The sequence below is a fragment of the Sceloporus occidentalis genome, unplaced genomic scaffold (assembly GCF_023333645.1).
Source record: "Sceloporus occidentalis isolate IW3139 unplaced genomic scaffold, rSceOcc1.0.p SCAF_2, whole genome shotgun sequence".
Taxonomy (NCBI): Eukaryota; Metazoa; Chordata; class Lepidosauria; order Squamata; family Phrynosomatidae; genus Sceloporus; species Sceloporus occidentalis.
This window is the reverse complement of record NW_028316982.1, coordinates 131,854,715-131,874,348: the sequence shown is the minus strand read 5'-3', so window position 1 is coordinate 131,874,348 and position 19,634 is coordinate 131,854,715. Positions and strand designations below refer to the sequence as shown.

General features: G+C 37.9%; 1 protein-coding gene across 11 annotated transcripts in view; it reads right to left on the bottom strand.

Moving 5' to 3' along the window:
* VWA8 (von Willebrand factor A domain containing 8) overlaps positions 1-19,634 on the bottom strand; it is a 140,504-nt gene that overhangs the window by 61,910 nt on the left and 58,960 nt on the right. For 10 of the 11 annotated variants that reach the window (XM_089511040.1, XM_089511039.1, XM_089511037.1 and 7 more), the window contains 10 exons: positions 18,209-18,377; positions 14,525-14,602; positions 12,335-12,450; positions 11,442-11,548; positions 10,709-10,815; positions 8,013-8,084; positions 4,738-4,814; positions 3,247-3,322; positions 723-858; positions 36-155 (listed from right to left, as the gene is read on the bottom strand). In XM_089511040.1, coding sequence (XP_089367166.1) covers positions 36-155; positions 723-858; positions 3,247-3,322; positions 4,738-4,814; positions 8,013-8,084; positions 10,709-10,815; positions 11,442-11,548; positions 12,335-12,450; positions 14,525-14,602; positions 18,209-18,377 — 1,058 coding nt within the window. Of the gene's footprint in view, positions 1-35; positions 156-722; positions 859-3,246; positions 3,323-4,737; positions 4,815-8,012; positions 8,085-8,220; positions 8,420-10,708; positions 10,816-11,441; positions 11,549-12,334; positions 12,451-14,524; positions 14,603-18,208; positions 18,378-19,634 lie in introns of those variants that run through there. The other variant, XM_089511043.1, reaches the window with a different exon arrangement.

Here is a 19,634-nt window from a genome sequence, read left to right as displayed (position 1 = left end):
CTAAAATACATCTTTTTATCAAATGTTCTGCTTACCAAGTGTTCCAAAGAAGTCATTGCCCAAGAAAGGGAATCCAGGCCTGTTTGCTAGAACTATCATTCTAAAGTCTGGATGAATTACTACAACATTTTCTCTTCCGTTGACACAAGCAGAATCTGGAAAATACACAGATTTAAATTAATATTTTCAGTTTTACAAGGCTTTATTGAAGTATCCAAAGGCATACCAACTGAAAGATGGTAAAGAGCTAACCAAGGTGTTGACCACTTATACCAACATTAACCATTATTGGTTATAACTCTTGGCTCAGCAGGGCCTGATGCACTTATGAAGCTCTTCAATATGAAAATATTCTGTTTTTCCCCATCACAGTCATTTGGATAAACAGTGAGGTGCCTTTATATGGCAGCAAACAGGAAGTCTTCATGCATATGAAGGTTCCAGTGTATTCCAGAGTTCCTAATTACCGAAGGAACCCCTAGATCGAGACTAATAGTAACTATAAACTCTATAGATATAATTTTTATGAGCAATAGAATTTTTAGTCTAATGATAATTAAACTTTTTTTTTTGCATAACTCAACTCCTGTCCCCCTCTAAGTAAACATTAAAAGCTCTTACTTCAAAAAACAGTATTTTGATCTTTACACCGGCTAAACTCACTACAGCAACTCTGCAATAAATGAAGATGTTGGAATTACTGCATCCTTGGGGCTACTCACCAGCAACAAGGCGTCTTCCATCAGACAGAATCATTTCACCGCTTTCCACTAATGTTTTTAAAATACAAGTAACATTCGTTGGTGCCTTGTCCGCCTCATCAATAACTAGAATGTGTCCTTTTTTGACAGCTTTCACCTGGAAAAAATAAATTCTCATCCTCATCTCCATCACTGACCCCTTGGGTTACAGCCAAAAAACAATCCCCACACCCCTTCCTATGGTGACTGAGATGACAGAAAACATTAATATTTTGGGTACTAAGGAGAACACATTCATTGCATTTCTCATAGTGAGTACAGTTCCTATGAGGGAAGCAAAAATGGCTTTCAACAGAGAGGTCAGGTAAATGGATAAATGTTCATGGGGCTCTAGCCAGTTACCAACCTGAGCCCCTTGACCACTAGCTGCATGATCTTATACTTTGTATTTATTGCTTACAGATATTGGTAGTATAGGACTGTGGTCAAAGCTTAGCAGCAGAAATATTGTAAGAATTACTTTGACATAGGAGGATAATGCCTCCTTTTTTGTTGTTGTGGGTTGGGTAAGAGCTGCAGCACATCTTCCCACATCAAGCCAGTGAAATACATATGAAAAAACATTTAAGTTATATACAGTATTATACTGGAATGCAGGGAAACAAGCAGAGTTTGTGTGGGGTGCAATTTTAGTTTTCCAGGCTGTTAACTCTTTTAAAGGGAAACAAAAACATTCAGGAATGAAAGTTAAACTTGTTAGGAGTTCAGGTTTCATCAGCAGAACAGCCAAAGGTGTGGGTCAGACTATTATTTTAAATCTGTCTTCCTAAAGAATAAAGACTTATTCCAAATAACAACAAACATACAGTTTGTAGTTTAAAAACAAATAATAATAACTTTAATAAATAAATAATTAACAAAATAAATCCTATCTTAACTGGTGATGGTTTGGGTAGAGAGAGAAACTCTCATTATCTTTTAATATAGCAGGAAAATATTATAATTACAACTAACTGCTTGCAGCAGTTTAGAATCTTAGGAGAGAGCTGTTAAACTGCCTCCAAGAGTCAGTGACCAAAGTCGCATGTTAGTCATAAGGAGAAAGAGAAAGGCCACCCCTGTCTAACTAAGTAGGGACAGAAGAATGCAAACATAATTTTCCCAACATCTGGAACACCAGACTTGAAAGCTAATTCAGTAACATTAAGTGGTAAAATTGGCAAGGGATTGACTGGCATAAATGGTTTCATTAGCTGCACTGGTATTAATAAACTTGTTGTTTTGAAATATTGGCATTGGACCAGACCGTGGGATTTACAGAGAATGGTATGGCGATTTTCTATGTGGACTTCAGGGGGGTATATTCTGTTAATCAGTTTAAAGAGCTCTTTTGGTGTTTCACAGAAACTTGGCTGGCAGATTATAGTGGCCCAACATAGGTGCAGGCTCTCCCTACTGGGTAATGTGTTAGTAAGCACCCCCGGTGGAGTAGCTATGGTCAGCAATTACCATCTTAAACTTACCATTACACATTACTACTACTACTCTTGTTGTTGTTATTTCTGCCTCCCCCACTCACAGTCAAAAAGTGCAATCCACAAAGATCAGTGCTTTGTATGAAGGATCCAAGTCTCTAATTAAGTCGGTGGGGGTCTTCAGTTATAATGATCAGATATTTTAACAAACCCATTCTTCTGTACTCTCATCACAACTTAATTGTATAATTAAAAGGGGTGGGTAAAAAGGAGAATGAGGAGGGGATGGGTGAAAAGTTGAATGGAGAGAAAAAGTGAGATGGAAAAAGCAAGAGAGAATGAAATGGGGGAATAAGTCTAAGGAAAACATTTCACTTAATTATCCAAGTCCATAACACTGTGTAAGCAAGATTATAAAGTGATCCACTGCAGCTCACTCCAAATAATAATATAAAATAGAAAACAGGCAAAAAAATAGAAGACGTTACGAATGAGAGCCACAATGCACCCCATTCCCAGAAAGACTCCAAACACTTTGTTCCCATACAAGCACAGGCGGTTGGGAGGTAAAAAAGACACAAGATTCCGAAAGGCCTCTGGCTGCTCGAAGGTCTTGGTTTCACAGCAAGAAAAGAAATCACTCTCCTTCTCATGCTATTCCAAGATTCACTCCACAAATTATGATTTTCTGCTCTGGCTTGGACTCCACCAAGCTCTCTCTCCCCACCCTGCTGTCATTCTAACGAAATCACACACAAATTAGCCTAACAACATAAGTGCCATCTAATGTACTTCCTCAGATTCTAGTATTTGTTCTTCAACTGTTTTACTGGATGCAACAGCAGGAGAGGGAGCCACACTTATGGATTCTAATTCAACAACCCAATTCAATAAAGTATATTCTAAACTTCAGCATTAACTGTGGAATCTAGTGAGTATGGGGAAAATGCTAGAAAAATCCAGTGAATTAATAATTTAACAAGCTAAAGCAAAAGAAACAGAACTATTTTGTGATACTTCTGTTCACATGTGTAAGTGTACCCTAATATGTAAGCTCTAAAACGACTTACTAGTGGAGAATCTTCATATATAATAAGGCCATCTTTAACGGAAGGCTGAAGTGTAAGACTTTGTACTGTAGTGTCTCTAAGAAAGAAAACAAACAAAAAGTTTTATCCAAATTGAAAAGAGAGAAAGTATGTTACCGTTATTTTTTACTCCAAATAGGGATACAAGGCTCACGATAACAAATTGCAATATATTTCCCAAAATCAGAGGTGGAGGCACTTTGGTATTTCAGGTTTCCTGCCTCCTGGAATTGTAAGATCAAAAGTCTCTCTCTCCCCCCCCCCCCCCCCCCGCCCTGCCATACACAGAGATGTAAAGTGAACTGAGCTTTATGGGATGTTAGCTATAAATATAATAATAATTATTAATAATAACACACTCTGGTGGATGAGGGAAAGGATGTAAATCTTACCATTACAAATCAAGGAAGGCACATTCAGTGTAATGACACCTCCTTAAGGGTCTTTAAAATTAACAGGATATGGTTTCACTTATCAAATAAAGATTAAAGGTCTTTTAAAAACACACACAACTGGAGAAAGTTTTAAGTCCTTTTCCAATCTCAGAATCTCCCTTCACCTCAAAAAGCTTTGTTCACTTACAAGAAATCTTGTTATACTGTACTCATCTTTCTTTACTCATTAACTCAAAGTAGTCATTAACATCAAAATGTCTGAGCAGTTTCTTTGTCCCTCCTTCCTTTAATAATTACCCTATGATAGTACAATGCATTACTATGGACTGCCTCATGGAGTCTCATATGCACTGTATACATGGGAGGAAATGTGTCCCCAATTTACCTGATGTCAAGAGTTTGTGCCGGGAATTTTGTCCCACGGTCATAGCAGATTGTAATACTTTCCCTCCACATCCATTAATACATATCACTGAAAACAGTGTCTACTTATGCATACCAATCATTCCCACATTATATACAAAAGGAGATACCAAAAAAATCCATTCACAATAGTTTTGTGAAGTTGAAGGCTTTCATGGCCGGCATCCATGGTTTTTTGTGGGTTTTGGGGGCTATGTGGCCATGTTCTAGAAGAGTTTATTCCTGACGTTTCGCCAGCATCTGTGGCTGGCACCTTCATACAATTTGCAAAACATAGATACATTAATCAAGAGATCTGTATTATTTCACCAGCCAAACATCTGAAAATGCTATTATCTATAATAATAAAAGAGAATGGCTGCACATTTATTTGCAGTAGCTATAATTCAGGATGCTGTGCCAGATGCCTCAAAATTTGAGAGTTTTCAGTAGCTGACCAAGATGCAACATCCAGTTTCAAGTTAAACTCCAAATTAAGGGGCAGAGGAGATGCCACTATACAGTAAAGAGCTAAGCAGTTCTGGATATACTTCAACTAGTAAATAATAACAAGAACACAATTAATGCAACAACAAGAATGCAACTAGTTAGTAAAAACAAGCGTGCAATAGTAAGAATGCAATTAAGTCATTAAAAATTGCAAGGTATTTATCACCTATGCAGCTGCAAATATTCTCTTGGTCTATTTAACAGGTGAAGAAATCTGTCAACCACTTTGTTCTTCCCAACGCCCTGCAAAAACAAAGGAAGTTATCCTTAATCTTCAGTTAACAGAACATGATTCAAATTTCTTTACAATCATGGAAAATGAAAATAAAGAAAAGCATTCAGATAATGTATGGAATGGCTTATCTTTCCACTGCATAAAAGAGTAATTCTTTGGGGACTATTCAAGGATGGAACTGTTCCCGATATAAATGCATTTAAGACACAATTTTCGGAGTAAGAGCAAGGGAAATAAAGGAGGAAAAATCTTTGTGTATATGGTTCATCCAATAACCAACCAGGAGTCCATGGACCACAGCATAAAAATCCTGGCTATAAAGGCTATAGTATCATGACTGGGTGTGAAGGCCATACCACTGATATTGCTAAGCTGACAACATGTTTACTCATTTGAAGGCATAGAAGAGTAGGGGGTAGAACTATCCTATACATTTATTTGTCAAAGCAACTGTACAGGTAAATATATTTCTTAAATATAAAGATATTAACAGGTAAATATAACTGGGTACGTTTTAGCCATACATATTTTAAAAGTAATTCCTGTGCATGTTTAAAGTATTGGTACTTATTAATACTTGTCATTACTGTTAATACTTATTCTCTCAGTCCCACAGAAGATGGATAGGGTGAAATGCTCACAGTAAATTGTTTACTAAACCCTTTAAAATGATACCCTGGCTACCAGTTCCAACAGAGCACTGTATAGGAAAAAAACTGAGACTACAGGGGGATTCTGGACAGCCCTCAGCACCCAGAAGACTGGGAAGATTAAGAAAGAGTTTACATAACTCCAGAAGGTTCTAAAGATAATGATAATGTATCATATGGCCCATCCTTGAGTATTTTCCAGATAGTCAACAGAGTTTTATAACTGTGTGGGTAAGGTCGCTTCCTGCTGAAGTTTGTGACCTTCAACTGCATCAGAGCCTAAGTCATTTCCAGAATGCTCAATGGTCTGATTCCTGCTCCACTTCATCCCCATGGGGTGGAAGCATCTCTTAAAGCCAGCTTTTAACTAGGACTGCTTTGGTCACTTTGGTGGGTGACATTTGTTGAGAACTAACAAGACAATGTAAACATCCAGGTAAAAGAAGTAACAAGGTATGTTTTGCATAGCTCAGGCTAGTGCACCAGCTATCAGCATAAAGCAGATATCACTGTGCCACAGGTGTCCTTGTTACATCCAGATTGGATCACTGTAACACACAGTAAGAGGTGCCTCTGAAATGCACTTGGAAACTTCAGCTGGTGTGGATGCATCAGCCAGTTTGGTCTGGGGGAGTTGCTTCTGGCTCTGGTAATCCAGTTTTATTCCATCTATACTGGATTTCAATCTGTTTCTGGGCACAATTAAAATACCATTAAATGATATGGAACTGGTATATTTGAAGGAACCCCTCCTCTACACCTACTAGGATTGACGTCACCTGGTGCGGTAACCCATGGTGTCACTCCCCACTTGACCTCCTCCCATATCACATCATACAGCATCCTTAATAATGTTTTTTGTACTAAAGGTGCTCAACAACTGGCAGAATTAAAGTTATACTTTTGAATTACAATATTACAATATCATACCCACAGTCTAAATTTAGTTACATAGACATAGTGTCATGTGTTTAAAGTGCCAAATGTGTCAAAGAGTTTATTGTAAGCCTCTAGTGTTGGAACTCAGTTTAGAACATAAAATAAAACAACAACTCCCATTTACGTAGTTTAACATCATCTTTTTCCCCCATGAAATATTGAACCTTAGGCCTTTAATTCTATGGGAATATTAAATCTCATCAAGTCATTCTTGATAACAAATGAATAAATCAGGTGAAAAAATAGCACATATGGATCAGAGAGCAAGAGCCATATGGTACAGCAGCTGTGGGACTGAAAGGCATTAACAGCCTGATAACTGAACAATGTCGAGCATTTCAGCCGCCTAACTACACAGACCTGTGTCCTGATCTTTAACTTGTTTACTCACAAGTCAGATTTAAAAAGTTCAAAGAGCTTTTTCTTCCACATAAACATGCTTAGATCTGCATAATCAATAGGAATAAAGATGTGTTTCTAAATGGCAGATGGATGTGTCCAACATGCTTTTTCAACCTGTATTAGATTCCTTGCCCAACACACTGGGAAATAAGTCTGTAGGCAACTCTGGCCAAAAACATTGCCTCAAACAAAACTCAGTCAACAGGAATAATAAGCTAAACTAATGCAAAACAGAACATGTTGTCACAGAAATCCTTTTTATTTTCTATCTCCCTGTTGTGTAAACAGAATGCAGGGATGCTCAAGGGGTTGTATGAGTTTCCGCCCATGTGCAATTTTCAAACAGTGTGTTCAAATCTGGAAAGCATTCTAAATGCTTCCTCTACTAGAAGACACCACCTTTTTCTTGTCATTGGAAACACATTCTCCCTTAAATTTATGTTCTATGTTCTACTGGTGCAATTTGAAAGCAATTTCCACAGCTGAAAATAACTACTGAATAAAAAATACAGAACACAAAATCAGGTGATTTTCACTTTAAGGCACAAGTGGGCAACTACAGCCCTACAGATGTTGTTGAACTACAACTCTTGTCAACCTTAGCTAGCATAGCCAGTGATGAGAAATGTTGAAAGCTGTGCAGCAACATTTATAGGTCCACTCTTTGCCCACTCCTGCCTGAAGGCATATTTGGTGCTTTTGAGGAACAGTCCACTCAGGTAGACATAAAGAAGAAATGTCATTAGACATAAAGCCCCAGCCCATTTTTTTACATGGAACAAGGCAAAACTAGTGCTTAAATGTTTGGATTTTTTTTTATTTTGCTTCACTCAATGCAGCTGCTAAAATGATCTAGTGTGCTTCTCTTATCATATTTATTGCATATACATATGTATGTATGTATGTATGTGTGTATGCATGCATGAATATAGAATAAATGCCATCTCTTTTATTCTTTTATTCTTGTGTATTTTCTAAAACACATTTTAAGACTAAAGTTTCTATTAAAAACAACTTTATGGTTTTTGATACAAGATCATTCACTAAATACAAATCAGACAACATTGCTTAAATGTATGTATAAGACCAGTGAAATTTGGGATGGTTAAGATAAATAAACCTGTGTAAATTTATTCAGATTAAACCTTTCAAAAATTCAGATTAAACAAATAAAACAAATACATATACTTGCAGGAAAGATTTCATTGCCTTTACCTGGTTGCCAACTAAGAGAAGATGTTCTCCAAGCAAAAAGTCTTTCAGCATATCTTCCATCACCATCATATGCTAGAGAAAAATTAAGACAATTTTGAAAAAAAAAGGAAGTCAATATTTAGAAAGCAATACTGAAATGTTTATACTACAGGTCTTAAAACACATGTAGCCATTCCGTTTTCCCCACAGATATATAGTTATCATGTACCTCTGGAAAAGCATTAATAATTTCTTGATTCTCACTTTTCCCCACAGATCTATAGTTATCATGTGCCTCTCGGAAATCATTAATATTTTCTTGATTTATATCATGACGTCTATTGACAAGAACTGGAGACATGCCAATGGACCAGGACTAGCTCAGTTCATCTAGCTCAGTAATGTGAGCTGGATCCAACAAACTGGATCTGGGTTTAAAGAAGGAAAACCATTACTACAGTATGTAAAATGCAAACAATGCTTCTGGAGCAGCTCTCTTGCTCCTGTTTGTACAAGCAGAGGAAAATGCACAAGTTGCTAGGTGCATACCAAGTTGGATGCGGGGCATAAAGCAGGTCTTCTGTGAGTGGGAGACAACATGCAGTTCACTGTCTCCAACAGAGGCCTAGGAGCACTGCAGGATATTAATAGACATTGGTCTGAATCTTGCTGTTAGTACTGACTAGAATGGACCCACTGATTCGATCAGATTTACTTATGTATTGATTCATCGTTCAACAGTTGAATGGGTCTATTTTAGCTTACCAAAAGAATGCCAGTCTACAACCCTGAAATATCTTTGGTGCCAGTATCTGGCAGAAAAGTTTGGGGATGCTTTCAGGCATGAATTCTCTTCTGGGAACCCTCTCCATTTGTGTATACATGGGGTATACCCATCACATTCTGCTTGTGAACCCCTAATCAGTCTATTGGAAAGAAATAGCAACCCTCCCTTGGAGAAAATACAGCCTAGAGGCATGTCTTTTCTTAATGCATAGGTCACAGTTCTATGAGAGGGGCACATAGAGAAGTAAGCAGCAGCAGAATATAAAATACATTTAATACATTGTTAGCAAACTGAAATACCATTGTAATGAACAAAGGTGAGCTAGCCAACAGTGCAGACATGAACTAAGTTTGCTATTTCTAATAAGAATGATAAATATAATGAAATTATTAATTGTTTGGCATCTGGGGAGAGATTGCCTATCTATTCACCAGGCATCATACATCAAGTTAATAACAGATTCTGTCACGGGCTGAAACAGGTTTCTTAGACACGCATGGCTTTTGTTGCAAAAGTCTCAGCCTCCACTTTGATGTGAAAGGAAGTAAAATGCAAACTTTTCTCAACTCCTGTCAACCAGAGCAATAGAAAAAAAAAACTTATTCAACCATTGGTAGACCACAATAGAGGAACTCTTTAGGAAGGAGAGCATGTAAAGGAGAGACACTGACTTTAAGCACATGTAGTCAGTGCATTTTATTGCTCTTGCTGTGCTTGCACAAAATCCACGTTGTCCTACTGGTAATGTGCAAGTCAAGGTGGTTTTGTTGGTTTGTTTGCATACTCTTGACAAGCGAACATCAGTGGTGACATAATGCTGAGGATTATACAGATGGATTAACTGACTTTGTCTACCAAAATCTACATAAAAAGAAAAAAAATTAAAAGTATATGCAAGTTCCCACACCTTAAATGAGCAGGACAGTAACAGAAACCCCATACAGAAAGACAGCAGAGGATTGGAATTACTTCCAGTCACCCCCACAAATCTCTAAAGTGCAAAAAAGGATACTTTTAATGTGCATTTTGTCATTTTCTCTTCATACTTTCCCATTTGGTTCAGGTTACCGGTTGTTTATACTAAATGTGTACATCTGTCAGATTTGTTTTATTTATGTAGGTTATATGACATGATGCAATTTATAATATCATACCAGCTCATTTCGTGTTCCCCCTCAACTTGTTTTTTTTAAAAGAACAAGAGAAGACTATGCTAATCTTGACAAAGAAAAATAGGTCTTTTCAAGTAGGGCAGACACATATGCAGCACAGGAATCACTATGAGACAGCCTCTTCCTTTCATCAGTATCTTTCACATCACCATCGTCAGATAAATAACCCAACCCAAGGCGTAAATACAGATATTTCCAAAGCTGAACTAAGTTTCTAAATCCCTCTAGGGTTTAGAAAAAATTACTTTCCAACACTGCAGTAAACAAAGCATGTTATTTCAGAATTTCAAGGGATTATCTAACTGGATTGTTTTTTTAAGCTTCTGAAAGAGAAAGGGACTGAAAACTGGCAGAAAGGAGGGAGGGGAACAAAGCCCCAGGGTATGAAAGACTGAGGCTTGAATGAGTGTGCAACTCCCTTTCTGACTGGAAAGGAGTATCCATTTCAAACTCCCACCTCCAACAATATGACTATTTTTGTCTCAATGAACCTAAAATGTAGCCCCACTGAATTAAAATGGAATCTCTAAAGAAATTTCTAACATGGCAGATGGAGCTTGAGGTGACTACAGAAAATAGGAGTACCACGCTTTGCTGGAAACAAGAACATAGAAACAGTTCTTACACTGTTACAACTGCATAAATCTCTAGTTCTCCGAAACTATTTAACAGACCTTCAGATGAAAACATTTCACTTTAAGTAATCACTTAAAGAATAACTTATTTATTGCAAAAACCTGTCATTGTCCAGCACTTACTTGAGTATTTTCATAGAAGAGAACATCAGGAACTTTCATTTTCTCATATGGGTTGTGAATTGGGATGGTTACAGATCCAATCCTCAGGATTCCCGAGTTTACTTCACCTGATGTTTCAGACAAATAAGTGTTACTAACTGATGAGAGGATAGGTGTAGCTGTCCATTAAAGAAGCACTGAAGATCTTTGATTTTAGTAAGGCCAGAGTCTGATAGAAGTGGCTAACACATATGATCATTATGTACGTTTAAGTAGATTATATACACTAAGCCATTAGTAGCCCTTCAGCTTTTAATGTTTCAGAATTACAACAGATGAAGAAAAAAGACAATTTCCCAAGTGGTATATTTTAAAACAGGTGCCACAAGTATCACATTCTAACTGCTCCTCAGAATGGCCCAAAGAAAGAAATGTGGCTGTGAAGGGTAGGGATATTTATTTGATGGACATACATGTCAGAATTGGTGATCTGGTCACATTGGCCTAGGTTCTCATTAAAGGTGCCTACTACAGTATTCTACTACTATACTGGTAGATGAAACTCCACTAAAGAGAAGATTAAGCATAGTTTCTCTTTACCTTTTGTGTTCAGCCATGACAACAGTACAGCAAAAAACCTAAAAGCTTTTGCAGAAACACTCAACTAGTAATTTACTAAAACCCCAAATTGTATCCAGTTGCTGTGTTTGTATTAAGCTCACTAACAGAAGGCAAGGAAATGTCAGCAGCTTACAGCTATAATCTTTTCCTTCCAGTTGCTGAGTGTCAATAGGACTTGTTTCAATTCCAGAGTCCAACAGATTTTTATGTAAAGCAGATTTTGCAAGGTTGGGTAAAAACCTAATGAGACAGGAAATATTGAGAGGTTATTTTCAGAAAGATAAATCTATGATGTTCTGCAGTTCTCCTGTTCAGCATATGTGTGACTGCAATGGCTCCTGATATGCAAGCAATCTGTGTGTTCACATTTGGCTTTTCTTTACATTTTTGCCAGGACATGGAAATTATATACTACACCATGACAAAGCAGGCTTTCAGGTTTCTTTTTATTACTCTGCTAGTAATCCCAGCCCAAAACAAGAGTAGAAAACACAAATAAGCTGTTTATTTAAAATAGCAAAACCAAGACAAAGCTTCTCTACAAGAAATCACAGTATTTATGTAAAAGAAACCAAGGACTATGTTAATATACATAACAAGGAAAGATGTCAGGAAGGTAAGAAATAAAGAAAATGTCATTTCTTTGCCAGTCAGGAGCTCAAGAAGCACTACAAGACTCTTGTTTCAAACTAACCATAGCCCTTAATAATAGCACTCCTGTGAAAGGTTTTTCTGGATACACTGTAGTGTTTTCTCGGGGATCCTCAATTTTTAGCAACTTACGTAGGTTCCCATTTGCTTAAACAGAAGAATTTCTGAGAGAATGGCTGTTTTAATAAAGTAACAATTTACAAACTGATTCCTCCTGTTCTACATAATGTGTGCAATTCTATTTCAATTGTGTCATAATTGTAAGCAGCAAATGTAACTGATCAAAAATGTTTTCTATCTGGAAATTTCAAATTGGTATGCTCATGCCATGTTCCCATCATTAAACAAACAAATCGCAAAAATACAAAGGAATACCTGGAAAGACAAGCTTTATTCACAGCATTGTAGAGGCTTTCATCTGGATAGTGAGAAAGTCGACGACAAATTCTCAATAGCTGCCTTGTGGATAAAGATGATGCTAGTGACTGTGCCTACCCCAAAATAAAGAAAAACTTAATTCAGCATTTCTTAATTAATGATACGGGGGAGGAAAGTAGGGTTCATGAGATTAATTTTAAAATGCTAATTTTTGCAGTATGGCTTGATAACAGGCCCTGTACTTTGAATCCATATTTACCATGGCAATGCAGCAAATACAGTGGACCCTTGTTATACGCTGGGGTTTGGTTCCAAGATCCCCAATGGATAACAAAATCTGTGTATGCTCAAGTCCCATTAAATATAAAGACATAGCAAAATGGTGTCCCTTATATAAAATGGAAAGTCAAGGTTTGGTATTTGAAATGTATACTTTTTTTGAACATTTTCAAACCGTGAATGCTTGAATCCATATATTAAAAAATCTGTGTATAAGAAGGGCCAACTGTACCAGTCTTGTACAAGCTGTTTTATTTATTATACTGTCCCAATGCCCTGTCCCTCAAAGAAACACACATCAATCCAGTTTGCAGCTTTACCCAAAGATGTGTGTTTGGAATTTCTCAGTGGCTAAAAGCATCATTGGCCATCTTTCAGTCCAACCCAGGTTTTCAAGGACACATCAGTAGGAGTCAGTCTCTTGTTTTTGGAAGGTGACACTTGAAACAGATTTCTTCATGAGGCTAGGAACTTCGCATCAATTTGATTTCAACAAATTTGCATTTTCTCCAGAAGCAGAGATGCAAACAAGGCATCGCGTGTGAATGCTATTATTATTATTATTATTATTATTATTATTATTATTATTATTATGTGTGAAAGCAACGTCCAGACATTAACCAACATTAAGAAAAACAGACTCCAGCAAATATAACATCTAGCAATAACATACAATTCTCAAAACATAGGTCACATTTAACAGCAAGAATAAGTCATGTTTTTAACAGGTTAGCAGTTGAGTTCATGCTTCATTATTATCACCTTACACAACAGTAAACGTACATCCAGAACGCAGTGGGGGGGAAAGAGCCCCCACAGACTGTATACCTAAGGCACACATCTCAACTCACAGCACAAGCAAGCTATTTTTACCTCTTCCTGTAGATGTCCTGTCACTATTAATCTGTAGGAATCTCCCCTCAGTCTCAACTGTGACTCACTTCTGAATGTGGAAGCCTCTGGACATTTTGAAATTTTAAAAAGGTATCCCTATTGTGAAATCCCATTTCTCAGATTTACTATCTACAGCTCTACTTCAGAAAGTAACTTAGGTGGTGGAGGGGGACCCACCCTCTATGTGTTTCTCCACATGTTTTTCAAGACAGATCACAGTGAGACAGTAAAATGAAAACAAGCAAACAAACAAGCAAACAAACACAGAAACACTTTCCACTCCAAATTGCCATCAACATGTCATTATTTCTTCTTAAATGCAAAGGTAAAAATGAACTGGGAGCACTGACAGTTAAGCAATACATTCTTTCTTTGGCCCTCATTTCATTATATGTCCCTTTCCCACCAAAACAGTTTTAATAAATGTCTAGCTAAAAGCCAAGGGCTAAATCATTAATGCTGCTTGCTCACACTGCCACACTGAATGGGTATTTTGATGATTGAAAATAGTTGACCTAGGTTTGACGCTGCATAATTTTAAAAGGAAAAGCATGTTTAGCATGTCCCCTGCTAAATGGGACATTTCAGTACCCCAGAATGATGTACTGCTGCAAAAGTCACACAGAACCAGACCTACAAGGTAGGCATTTTACAACATTTTCACATCAACTGCTTTCAATAAGAGCTTCTGCTATCCGCTATGAACAGGGATTTTTTTAATAGGCAAAAATCAGCAGAGACAAAAACTGGGCCAACAAATCTACTGCATTTTGCCACACACACTCCCATGCGATGTATTAGGACAAAAAATGTACCCACACCATGGTGTGCTGGTAACACGATAGAGAGAAGCTAGCGAGAGTCATACTACTTTTATAAAAAAAATCCTGGGGGTTAGTGAGCTTTGGAGGAACAGAAGTGTTTCCTTATACCTCCAGCAGTTCAGCACACCAACAAACAAGGGGCTCAGTGAGAACAAGCAAAACAGACAACTGAAATTATAGCTGGACTTACAGTAGGATCATTTGTATCACGAAGTTTGTGTGTTAACTTCAGCAGCTGCTCTACTGCAACACTAGGAACATTTGGAACCTGCAACAAAATATAATAAATATAAATAATATATAGCACTAAATAAGTAAAAAAATGTGATGTAATATAAATTATGATTTAATATTAAATAAATATATGTTAATATTTTTAAACTTCTGTAATTATTTATTGTTTTAAGCTGGTTTTATTGTAAGCTACCCTGAGATCTTTGGTTAAAGGGCAATATATAAATATGTTAATAAATAAATAATGCAATGGATTAATACTCATTTAAACAAGCAAATGAATAACGACTAGTTTCCTAATACTGTGAAAGTGCACTCTTTTGCTGAGTGCTAATGCTTAACTGGACAAAACAGCACCATCTACACATGAGAGAAGTATCAGCAGACTTTGGGAAGTTCCAAGGTTAGCAGTAGCATGTGCCCACTCATAAACACACAGAGAAAACCTTATTTAGAAGTCCCCAGATTAATCCAATATGGGCTGAACATGCTTAGTATGAAAAACAACATGAAGGAAGGGAACAAAATGGAATGGAATAGCCTTGAAAAGAACAGCCTGACTGGAATCCTCAACAGGAAAACTCTGCACAACATCTTGTGTACATAGATTTTTGTTTAAGCATGGTTTACATGCACAGAAATTCAATAATGAGGAGACAACCCATACGGAATGGAAGGACTCCAGTGCAGATCCCTCGACATCTGCTACTTAATCACAAGAAAATTCTGGAAAAAAAGAGGGGGAGTAATGATTTAAATATCAAATAGGTGGATGTGTGCATGCCAGTAGGGAAGGAGCCATCCAAGTATGGGAATTATCCTAGTTTAAATATATCATGGGAGGGAAGGTAGGAAGAAATCCAATTAGTCTAACAGTATTTGCTGGAGCACCCTTCTGCCAAAGGACGGGCTAGCAGATGTGAATTGGTCCAGCCTGTAATGCTTTGTAAAAGTGGAAGGGGTAACACAAATTGCTGCTCTATACGTTTATTTCAGGGAAGCCTTAGTTGAAAAGGCCACTGATCTAGTAGAATGTGCTTTCACACTGTGTGGTTTAGGAAGACCAAGAGATTCATATGCTAGAAAAGATATATCGAGATAGTGTAGATGGAGAGATCTTCTTGCCTAGAGAATTCAGCAAAAGGAGACAAAGAACACCTCTGTTCTCCTAAATGTCCTAGTATACCAAATATATAGCTTCAGGCTCTTCCTAATACCCAATTTGCACCATTGCTTCTCAAAGGGGTGGACTGGGCCAAGGGACTGTAAGGAAAGGAAAATTTATTTTAGGTAAGAAACCGAGATCGACCCAAAGACAAACTCAGTCAGTACTGAATTTACGACTAGTGTGATCCATAGAACGAACTGCTAGTTCTGAAATTCTCCTGACTGGGGTAAATGCCACAAGTAACTTGATGGACAGAATTCAAAATGGAACAATCTTTAGAGGTTTAAACGGTGGCTTGGTCTTTCAATACCTTTGTGGAGATTCCAAGAGGGGAAGTAATAAGCGAATGGCAGAATAGAGAAGACCCCTGTGAAATGTCTTTATGTGAGCATGGGAAGAAGTAGGGGGCTTCTGGCTAACTGACAAAGTTGAATTTTGGTATCCTAAAGTGTTAGGTTAAAAATCTAGGTTGAGGCTTCCTTCACCCCAGCTGAGCAAGGAGAGATAAGTTTTTCTCTCAGCCCATCTGACATCAATTTCCAAGTGTCATATATTCAGAGCATGGAACTTTGTTTTTTTCACCTTCTTCAAATAGCCTGTTCTCAGATAAAACTTCTGTTCAGTTGCCAGGCAGGTAGATGCTGCCAACCAGGGTCTAAGTGGGGAATGTGTCCCTGACAGAGCAGGTTGGGCAGGACCAGAAGTAGAAGAGGCTAAGGATAGCAGATGGGAGACCCAATGCCTGCAGGGGCAATATGGAACCATGAAAAGTACTGTTGCCTTTCCTGCCTGATCTTCATAGAGATTAGGGGACTTAGAATGATAGAATCATAGAGTTGGAAGAGACCACAAGGGCCATCCAGTCCAACCCCCTGCCATACAGGAACACACATTCAAAGCGCCCCTGACAGATGGCCATCCAGCCTGTTTAAAAACCTCCAAACCTCCACCACACTCCAAGGGAGTGTGCTCCACTAATGAGCAGCTCTTACTGTCAGAAAGTTCCTTCTGTTGTTTAGGTGGAATCGCTTTTCCTGTAGCTTGTATCCATTGTTCCATATCCTAGTTTCTGGACATGGAAAGGGACCATGCTTGTATGAAAAATGGAAAGCTTTCCTCCTATTCTGGGAGGATAGTCACAAGGTTGCTTTATTTCTGGTAGGTTGGCTTCCTTGGGAAGAGATCCTGCCTCGGTCTCCCTGGGAATGAAAGGAAAATTGGGACCTAGACCAGTTGAGTTTGAAAGGCCAGAGGTCTCTCAAGCAGGAGAATTAATGGAAGGGATGAAAGGTTTGGAACTATTCACCTGTCACATCAGATCCATCTCTGGCACAGAAGGCCCTTTATGACTGCTTGTTTGCGTTAACAGTGATAGCCATGCAATCAGGGTCTGCTATTTGAGGCAGCAAAGAGACCTCAGCACCTTCAGTCAGGTCAGAGGCAGAACTGACTTCAGCTTCAACAGCTTCTCATTTAATTCAAGCCCCCAAACTGCAATGGTGGCTCTGGAGGAGGTAGACACTGCAAGGGGGCTTATGGGTGAGTGTGCATCTTTACAAACCCCATGGGAGTCTGTTAAGAGTGCTCACACCCTCATATGCTTCAGAGAGGGATTCTTGGGGCCAGAGTGCTCTTAGTTTTTTGTTTTGCTTTTCCCATGTTGTCCTAATTAAGAAGCCAGCAAAACTTAAAAAGGATAGGTGCAGAGGTTTTGGTGGAAGTGCAATCTTCAAATTTGGTCTGGGAAGAGATGGGAAAAATCACATCCCCCTACCTGCCCCTTCTGCCATAGTTAGGTGACAATTGGTGTAAAAAACACATATGTCCCAGTGGTGTCTCTAGGCTGGGAGTCTGCACAATGCAGAAAGACAACTGGCGAGACCACAGAGTTATAGTGAATGAAGGACAACTAAAGGGTTCTTGTTTTGTGTTCTGCTCAACAGGCACCAAAGTCATGGAAAGTGCAATGAGAGAGGGTGGCTTGATGATCAGTGTGGAACAGATAGTAAGAAAAGCAAAAAGATACTCAATATTTCTCAGGTGAGTAACCAAACAGTATACTGTCCTAGTGCAAATCTCAGTATCTCTTTTCCAGAATGCCAAAATCTGAAATACTCCAAATTCCAAAATTATCCACATGAGTGACTGTGGAATAGTGATATCTTTTCTTTTAATGGTTCAGTGTACATAAACTTTGTTCATGCACAAGATTATTTAAAATATTAGGGATTAAATTACCTTCAGGCTATGTGTATGAAGTGTTTATGAAACATAAATGAATTTCAGGTTTAGGCTCAGGCCCTTTTTCCAAGATATCACATTATGTATATATTCCAAAATCTTGGGGGGGGGGGGGGATCCAAAACCCAAAACACTTCTGGTTCCATGGATTTAAGATAAGGAAGACTCAGCCTGTACACCTCTAATATTTCCTAATGCCAAACAAGAAGGCAAAGCTTTGCAAACACTTACCATCTCTTTGATAACTTTAATTTCTTCATTCTTGTTCAAAGGCTTCATGTAATGGTAAAGAAAAAGTGTTAAGAGTTCTGGACCAAGCCACTGCTGCGTTGTGCTTCCTACGACAGGAGGTTCTGCCAAGGCAATTATTCTGAAGGAAGGATGGATAGGGAAAATGGACCTGTAACAAAACAAAAAAATAGGTATTTCATCATGAAGGACAGTTGAATAGAGTTTAAAAGCTTGGATTGCTGATTGTATGTCTGCCAATAGCACAATCCAGAAAGAAATGACCATGCTACTCTATTTTTTTGTCTGAATGACCAACTACATGACATGATTTGTATCTAAACATACGGCGATATGATGAGCTTTTAGCCTACACATAGAGTCCCTTTGCTCCTTTCATCATGCAAGCTATGGTTTCCAGTTTCATCCAAATCAGGAAATAGTGGTTTGGAAACCAAGAAATAGCTTCAGAATAAGCTAGGATACTAAATCAACTTCATAACTTTAGTCTTTTTATCTAGACAAAACAAAAAACTATAATTAGCTAATGACTTTTTCCTTGCTTTCAGCCTACAATAAGGGACAGAATGCATGGGCAAAAGGCTTGTTCATATCTCAGCTTAATGGTAAGAACTAGCACAAGAAATATAAGTCAAACAGCATTGGCTGACAGGTTGGTTTGGCAGTTCCAAAAAAGACCTAGTATTTCAAAGAGGAAACTGTTCAAAACATCACTCAGATCAAAGCTCTTATGGTGACATCAGTTATTTTTAGCTGAAAGTCATAAGCCTCAAAGCTAATCCCTGCCTGATAAACACAAACAATAAAGTGTCTGAAATAATCATGTGAAACAAGAACCAATGAATATGGTATTGTCAAAATGTTTAAAAAAGAACACACAGCAAAGGTCAGAGAATATGCAACTAAGCTAAATAAAAAGAGGATAAACCTATTTTAGTAGGACAGCTATCATAAAGTTTTCAGTTTTATTCACTTCAATTTTCATCAGAAAATAGGATGCCATTCTTATCTTGATCCTCATCTCAGTCCCTCCATATGGAAATGCAGAAGTACACATCCTTATATAATGCATTCCACTAAAGGAAGCAAATGATTTTCAAAAGGAAGATCCTCTTAATAAAATATCTGTGAAGCATTGGTGTAGAGTATTTTAGTACACAGTACAAAATCTTTCAGGAAGTTCAGTATAGCTGGCAACATATCAAAGGATGTATATGATCCTTCAACATTTTGGAAAATGACAATTGCTCATTCTGATTTCCTGGGATGAGGGTCACTTCATATACATTTGACAATTACCACCATATATGGTGGGAGTTGCAGGAGACACCAGTTCCCCTGGTGCAGGCATTTGCAAACTTATTACCAGCATTTCTTATCATTTTGCCTCCACAGTCATAAACATTGG